The following is an 8,724-nucleotide window of genomic DNA, read 5'->3' as shown; positions in this document are numbered from 1 at the left end:
ATAATGAACAGTTGTCTTTATGGACAATAATTGAAATCAACTGTCCGAGATTTATGAAATGAATTAATAATTAACATAGATTAATTGATTAGATTAAAATCAACTGTTTCATTCAATAATCCAGGTCACGTGATTGAAACGAATTCATTAATTCATTAATCTAGGACGATTTTAGGGAGATTTATGCATTATAATAAATATGGATTGAACTAAATAAACGTTTGTTTGTTAGGCAAATGTTTCTGTCACGTGATCGCAACCAATTCATTAATCTATGGTAACTTAAGGTTGCCTTTTATATTTATTATTATCTGCTAATAGTGGGTTTTATCAAATAACACTATGGTTGTTAGGGAAACGTATCTGTCACGTGATTTAAACAAATATAGGGTATATATTGTATGATTATTATTACCATAACATCATCAACATTACTTGAGTTTCATTTACCACCATCAACAACTACCGATCTGAAATCAAAATGGCTGATCTAGATATGATTAACAGAGATCCTAATAACATCAACGATTTTATCGGGGTAAGTTTCGTTTCGTTTCGTACAGATTGAAATACTTTAGAATGCATAAAAATATGGCGAAATATTTTGAGGAACCGTTGTTATCTCCCTTCTCTGGTCTATAAACACCCATCAACTAAATTTTGAAGTGGAGTCGGGGGCGGGATGACCGAATGGTTAGGGCGTGCGCGCTTCATCATAAGGTTTGTCATTGAGTCAACTGGCGTGGTTTCGATCCCCCGGTTGTACGTGACAAAGAGTAGGGTCGCTTGTCCAACCCGGTGGGCTTTCTCCGAGTCCCACGGTTTCCTCCCACTGCTAAAGACCCCTACGCGCAAGCGAATTATCGAACTAAAATTGAACCATATATTAGTCCCGAAATGACCTAGCTTGTGTCGAGTGGACGTTAAACCTCATTTCGCTCTCTCTCTCTTGAAGTGGAGTCCCTTTCATCTTGTGGTAAAATGCAATTGCAAGTATCTACTAAAATTTGGATTTTATCTTTAGTTAAGATTTTGAGAAACAGGGCCCAAATGTTTTATGGATTATAAGTGATAGTCTATTTAATCCATCAATACTATCTAAACATAACATCATTTACATCTACCTGACGTTTCAGATTCACTGTTATTTATTTTGTGTTCCAGGTTCAATTTGAAGATGTTTTAGCTGAACCTGAAGGTGCTCACAGTATAGATTGTGTATGGAAAGCCTCCTTCTTCTGTTTCAATATATGGAAAAATTTCTTCTATAAACTCGCCACCTTGTGTTGTGGTATGTGTATTGCTGCTGAATGGGGATGTGAATTTGCTAGAATAGCCTTTACCCACGTGTGGATCGTCACTCCGCTTTTCAAAGTGCTGGAGATTAATTGTGGATGTTTACAGAAATTCTGGGCCCTGTGTGTCCATTGTTGTTGCGATCCGTGTTGTGAGGCGTTCGGACTGATATTTGGTGCCTTTAAGAAGAATTAGAAAATGTTTAAATAATCTAATCGATTCAAGATTTTTTTTAATACAAGCAAGTCACTTGGACTTGAAGATATTTTTATATTCGTTAAATGTACAGATTTACATAAATGTTTTATATTTATAAAGAAATAAAAGCTGTGATTTAATTTACAATATATTTATTCGTGACATTATAAAAGTGTTTTTTTGTTTTTTAATGGCTACCAGTAAGAAATATTTAGCTGGATATTTGAATCGCTTTCATGGCGAACCCCTATACAATACTTTCAATCACCCAGTCTGCCCCTTCTGTGTAACACGGCGATTTTAGGATGGAATACGTTTTCAGACAATCAACTGAATTGATTCATGCAACGTTTCGAGCAAATGATAACATATATGTAAAACACCTAGTATTTATATACAGTAAAAAGAAGCCATAAATATAGACATTATATATAACAAGCACTGATCAAAGCGATGATGACAAACTTAGCACACTAACACTATTGATGGAATAACAATAACTGGTTTATTAATATGCAACGTTTCCAAGATGATACTTTCATCTTTATTAAGCAAATTTGCTTATTCCATAAATAGTGTTAGTGTGTTACTGTTCAATTACTTAATGCCACTCAAAGAAGTACGAACCCACCAGAGATAAAAATATAAAATTAGTACCTCTATATTGTCCACAAACAAATGTGAACAGACATACAAAAGGAAAGGGACAGCGGAATAATACGTCCACATAATAATGTGATCGTATACAAATGATATCTTAGAATTCATTTGATTCTGTGAAAATAGCCGTGGATCATTTTTGTTTCATGTCGTCTAGTGAGCATCATTTATTAAAGACCTACCGATTCTGACCCCACAAAAGACTACCCCCTTAGCTACTTCACCTTATGGATTTGTTTTTGTCCTTATACTGAACTAACATACTGTCCTCTGCATCTCGAAAAATCACAATAAATATGAAAAGTAACGACATAGTCAGAATACTTAAAACAAAAATAAACCAAGAACCCTCTATTACACATGAAGGAATACATATTCCTGAAGAAATGGCCCGAGAAATCCCTCTCTGTCCATTGCTGGATTGACTTATGATACTTGAGCTTTTGAGGGAGTGTGTTTATTCTTCCCGTTCAACCAAATCACTCCTAAGTACAGCAACATGACAGCCCTTCGTTTAATCTGGGGTCCAAAATATTAGCACCTTCAGCTACTAATAATTCAATCTTCGCAATGGCATCTATTTTGGATTGACAGCAGTCGAAAAGGGGTGTTCGTCCCTTTAAATTTATAATATTTACATCCATACCAATATTTTGTACCAAATATTGGACAGTGTCTAATGTACCCTCACGACATGCGTGGTGCAATATGCTGTCACTGTTTCCATCTTTATGATTAATTTCAGACTCATTGTAAGACATCAATAATTTAATTTTAGGCACTGGATGTATAACTGATCTTGCGCAATACATTAAAGGGGTCATATTTCTTCTGTCTCGTCCATTAACGTCTTTGCCACTGTCTATCAACTCTTTTACATTTTGTAAAGTGCCATACATACAGCTGGTATGTAGTGATTCAGATAAATCAACAAGCTCCTGGTTAGCTTCGAGTTTAGCCATATCTTCAGTCATTCTGTTAATATTTGGTATTGTCGAAGGTAAAGTATTTACCATTTCTGAAAAAAGATCCATGAAAGCTTTAATTATATGGCCTGGTTTTGAAAATATGGGGTCTCGAACAACATCTTGTCAAAATATATTCTTAACGGACATATCACCAATGAACAATCCCCGGAAGTCTAGAGTTTTGTCTTTCACGAGATTACACGAATCTAAACCTAAAGGGGGATAACTATGACCGGAGAAATAACTCCGCAATTGCGATAAAATTAACGATCCTAACATTTTTAAATTTGATAGGAAATAGAATCGGGTTTGGTGCACAATCCCGATTAGTAAAGATGGGCATGCGCCATAAAGTGTACTATGAGGGACATTGTCACAAATTCGCATAGGTGTTCGGGCTCGATGACAATTGGGAGTGGGGGCAGAACCCGAAATGCCTGAAAAAATTTCGGGTTACAGACGGCGGCGCCGTTCTTCTGCAAAAGCGGAGGAGCGGAGCTCACCGTGTAGGGACCTCCAAGAATATTATGGAAAATTTAATGGCCGCAAAAGCGATTTCCTGCTATTCCAGCCCCTGAATACAGCAAACTCAAAGTGATCTAATATAGCCTAATTAAGATGGCTGACTCGAATTCCAATCAACCAATCAATCGTTTACAGTGCACAGAGTCGGGGCCGTCGGGAGAAAATTTTGGAAATTTAACTGAAGCAAACGCGTTTTCTGCTATTTCAGTCTCTGAATATAGCAACTTCAGCTGATCTGCACCCCCCCCCCCCCAGCCCGTACGCCTGTGCAAAATGGCAAGTTAACGTTAACAAGAATTCATCATTCGGAATCAGGATAGGATTCTCACCTTTGCACAATTGGAAGTTTAAAATATGTCGCGAAGACGTTTATACCGTAACACGTCCCAAAATACAATCGAACGGTTAATCCCGCAAAATACGATAGAAATTTTCAATCCAAAAAATTTGAAATTCTACATAATACCCTTTTGAAAAAAAACTAATTATCGGCAAATTGGGGAATGACACCGAAATCAACGACTGGAATTAAACAATTCCTGCCCATTGAAGTAAAAAAAAAAATCAACACAAGAACCGTAAAGTGCACATGAACAATTTAACAGACAATTATTGATTGATTCCCTTTATGACTAAATGGACCCTACTTGTCAAGAATATCGGGATTCACCGTTCGCGGATTTGTATTTGAATGTCGGTCTAAGCATTTGGAACTCTTTGGATTGATAACTATGACTATTAAATAGGCAAAACCCTCTAAAATTTACTTACGGTTCTCAGTTTGTTCAGTGTTGTTGGATTGTAGATCTGACTCAGTAGTTGCCAAACCCGTGTCTTTTAATTGTTCTGAAACCATGTGTCGTGTTCGTTGCATCATCGTTTCGGGGGATTCCTTATGCGAATAATAATTGACTGCCATTCCTTTTAAATATGTATTAGTACCCTGTTGTGTATTCATAACAGTTCCCACTGATACATTCTGTAGTTCTAACTGCTCTACTTCATAACGAGCCCGTTTCAAAACATCGTTTTCCCTCTGTAACCCGTCCAATCTCTTCAGCTTCTCTTCATCTTCCCTTTTAATTTGATTGAGTTCTGTGGTAAGCTCTTTGTTTAATTGTTGTAAACTTTCAAAGGCCCGTTTCTGTTGTTTCAACTCATCGTTTTCTCTTTCCAGCTCGTCCAGTCTCTTAAGGGTGCCTTTATTCTCATTTTCAAGCTGTTTTAACCGTTGGATCTCCTGCTGCAAGTTTTTAATGGCTTGATTTTGTTGCTCCTCGTGTTCGTTCTCCACCGTTTTCAAATGGCCTATCTCTTTATTTTTTGCTTCCAATTCTTCCCTTAGTAGCCTTTCAATCCTCGATTTTTCTTCCTCTATCTGTTTTATTTTATATTCATACATTGATTTAGCCTCTTCGTACATCTCATTTCTATAATAATCCCAATTGTTGATTTTGATGGTTTTTAAAATGAGGTTTATCACATGCCTCACCTGCGATTGTTTTATCTTGGGTTCCTTCTCTTCGTTATTTATCAAAACATATCGACCATTGCAATAAACATCAAGAAAATGCCGGAATTCACCATTGGCTGATTCTAACCACGTTTCAAACGATTCGTTCTTATCCAAATTGTCTTGACCCGTCAAAACTATGATTCCGTACTTTTCAAGGCAACTTCCAAAGGTGTCTTTCAGAAACTGTATATTGTCAATTATATCCCCGCAAATTCTATCCAATTTGAAGACGACAGCAAAGACGTGTGGACCTGGCTCTAACCCTTCGATACATTTGACCAGTTCTTTAGCCGTTTCTTTGTTGTCTTTGGTAGTGTCTGATAACCCAGGAGTATCCAATAGCTTCAGAATGATATTTCCATCCTCAGAATGCACAGCCTTTTGTTTTAGCTCAATGTTTTTTGTAACGGAACATGCACTAAATTTCGATGGAAATATGTCACCCCCCTTTAGATTGAGCAAACTGTTTCCTAAGGCACTCTTTCCTGCCCCAGTTTTACCAATAACTACAACTCGCACTTCTCGTTCTGAAATTAAAAAATATTAGATCTTAAGAAGACAAAACAGTGTTAGTTTTCTTGTAGCTGCAGTGTGGACATTGTACAATACATGTCAGAGAGGGGCAGACAGAGTGTGTTTAAAATCCACTAGACTTTTATTGACAGGTGACCTGGTAAGCGACACATTCGCGTTCATAGTTAAGGACTATGAAGTAAGAACACTGAATAAAGAGCTGTTTGGTCTTCCATAGTAAGTGAAAGGGTTTGTGTAACAATATGTAAAATATATGTCGCTTCTCATACCATCAGGTGTAATATGTTATACTTACCTTCACCTGTTACTACTATGTCTTCTTCTTGATTGCATTCTGGAAAAATCATAATACATATATATATATATATATATATATATATATATATATATAAAAAAAGTTCGTGAACGTGAAATTGAATACGAAAATAAAACAAGACATTTACAGTCAGTCTGTTCGCTTTCCGTTCCCCTTGTGTGTAGCCTTACTCGATTATCTATTTTTGCATTTAATCACCAATGCGCGTTTAATCATCAAAATCCCAATCAACATCTGGAGAGAACCCACGACGTCCAGACTTGCAAGCCAGCATCTTTCTCACTTAGCCACCATGACTACTTCATACCTCCGTTAAAATCATACCAGCGGCTGCCAGGCAGGATACGCCCACATTTTCGAGAGATGGATAGAGAACAAGCTAAAAAGAAAGTGATTCTTCCTACAATCAAGGGCCATAATTCAGGACATTACAATTCGATATGCGCAAGTATCGAAAGAAACCGGGATCTTTGTGTTATAAACTTACATTTCAAATTTCAACAAAATCGGATACAAATTGTGACCTCTATAGGGTCCACAACCTTGATATACCATATTTTTACGCTATTTGAGAACGAACGGCGGCCATTTTGTCTGTCAATTTTGGGCCGATTTACACGAAATTCGAACTCAGCCATCCTTAGGGTGTAACGGTGATATAATAATACGGCTTTTTAAAACGGATAAAATTATGACCTCTATAGGGTCCACAAGCTAAAAACGCGATTTTTCGTACAATCAGGGGCCATAATTCAGGAAGTTACGGTTCGATATGCGTGAATATCGGAAAGAACCGAGATCTTTGGATTATAAGCATACATTTCAAGTTTAAACCAAATCGGATAAAAATTGTGACCTCTACAGTGTTCACAAGCTAAAAACTTGATTTTTCGTACATTCAGGTGCCATAATCCATGAAGTTACAGTCCGATACTAACCGAGATCTTAGGGTGATAAACCTATATTTCAAGTTTCATTGAAATCGGATAAAAATTGTGACCTGTAGACTGTTCACAAACAATTGTGGACGGACGGACGGACGGACAGAGGCGACGACAATATACGTCCACATGAAAATGTGGGCGTATAAAAATTCATACTCTCATTATCTTCATACTCCCTCACAACTTCATACATGCATCGATATCATTTATTAATATAATATCATTTATTATATTCCTTTTAAACAAGCCGTTGGCATCTTTACGTTTCGTTGAATCAGTTTGTTGCGCCACTATCTAATCGATTGAATCCAAGACTGCAAATTATCTATCGTTGCGATCTTGATTTTTGATTGTTTAATAATCAATTTGTGTACATTCTGGCTTGGATTAACAAAATTTTCTGAAAACTGTAAATGACGTTCTGTGGCTTCAAGGAGAGCATGAAATCAATGAATCATTAATAAATGATATCAATGAGAGTATGAAGTTGGTGGGATTATGAAGTTAATGAGAGTATGAACTTAATGAATGGTTTTTAATGAGGGCATGAAATAACGAATGATACTAATGGGAGCATGACCTGATTGTGCCGATCCCGTAACTTACAAAAGTATTTCGTTGATCTAGCTATCCCACAAATCAGTGTAGGGCGATCTTCAAATAAACTAGTTAGAGCACCTTTTTCATGTGATTGACCCTAATGGGCTTCTCCGTATCTTGTTATTACAATATAGTTATATAAAATGGTTATCTTGTAATTACAAGATAATCAGAATATTCTTTTTTTCATTTGATTCCGTAAATTATTCTGCCCCCAAGCGAGAATGATTCATCTATTATGTAAGTATTCCTCACTAGTGTTCGATATCAGACCAGAACTTAGGTGCCTCACACAGCCCCAAATATTGGCTCTAATAAAGGCTGAATTTATCTGCACTCTACCACAGGAAAGGATTAATTATGAGAGCATATCTAAAGGGTCCACTCCCTTTATTATAAAGGCCCAAAAGTTTGACAAACATTAATGCCATTTTCAACCATTCCAGAATGGTATAGTTTTGCGTGAGATTCTTGAACAGTGAGCTATTGTTACCTCGAATCTCCTTTTGATACGGTTCTATTTCAATTACAAACTTTCTCAGATTTGTCATATATTACACTGCTTTAAACTTACCTGAGCATAACTCGGCCACCACATGATTAAAGCCAAGTTTTTTCAAACAACATATAAATTTTTCGAATGATCCATCATGCGAGCGCATTAATATTTTAAGTAATTCATCTATCGCGGTGTCTTGGTCCTCTGTTTTAATCACTTTATCTATTTTTGTTTTATCGGCTCTGTTCAACACCATTTTCGCAAATAACGCATCTCTTATGGAAGTGACGTGGTCGCTAAGATTGTCTTTTAGAAATTCCCATTTCTGTTGTATTTTCTTTTGATCTTCGGGCGACATCGGGTTTTGTTCTTTTTCTTGATCCATTTTGTGTATATTTTGCCACTTCGTTAACCTATTTTGAAAGGAAAATAGAGAAATTATTCAAATTTTATTGCTTTGTGACCATTATTTCAATCCACTGACAGGGATACCACACCGAAAAACACCAAGGAAGTTTTTCGGCAAAAACGGAATCTCCTAGGTAGTGAGCCAGCGCTTTCTTGAGCTACCGTGGCCTAACTGATTGTTATTTACTGATGTATATAATTTGTTGTGTGTTAAGCCATTGAAGCTATAAATTATTGTTATATACTCATGTGCATAATTA

At 36.5% G+C, this 8,724-nt stretch overlaps 2 protein-coding genes across 2 annotated transcripts; one reads left to right on the top strand and one right to left on the bottom strand.

Moving 5' to 3' along the window:
• The first annotated feature begins 481 nt into the window (after positions 1–481).
• Positions 482–1,556, top strand: LOC126828893 (caveolin-1-like). Its single transcript, XM_050558975.2, has 2 exons — positions 482–538; positions 1,165–1,556. Exons 1-2 carry the CDS (start codon positions 482–484, stop codon positions 1,489–1,491), a joined length of 384 nt encoding a protein of 127 aa, XP_050414932.1. The 3' UTR covers positions 1,492–1,556.
• LOC130013549 (ankyrin repeat domain-containing protein 1-like) lies at positions 1,522–6,028 on the bottom strand. The gene is made up of 3 exons (XM_056102187.1): positions 5,993–6,028; positions 4,419–5,690; positions 1,522–3,172 (listed from the first exon to the last, which is right to left on the bottom strand). The coding sequence occupies exons 2-3, from the start codon at positions 5,068–5,070 to the stop codon at positions 2,640–2,642; spliced, it is 1,185 nt and encodes a 394-aa protein (XP_055958162.1). The 5' UTR covers positions 5,071–5,690; positions 5,993–6,028; the 3' UTR covers positions 1,522–2,639.
• Between the last annotated feature and the right edge of the window lie 2,696 nt (positions 6,029–8,724).

This window comes from Patella vulgata, chromosome 7 (assembly GCF_932274485.2).
Source record: "Patella vulgata chromosome 7, xgPatVulg1.2, whole genome shotgun sequence".
NCBI lineage: Eukaryota > Metazoa > Mollusca > Gastropoda > Patellidae > Patella > Patella vulgata.
The sequence above is the reverse complement of the archived record's forward strand: the minus strand, read 5'-3'. Positions and strand labels throughout refer to the sequence as shown.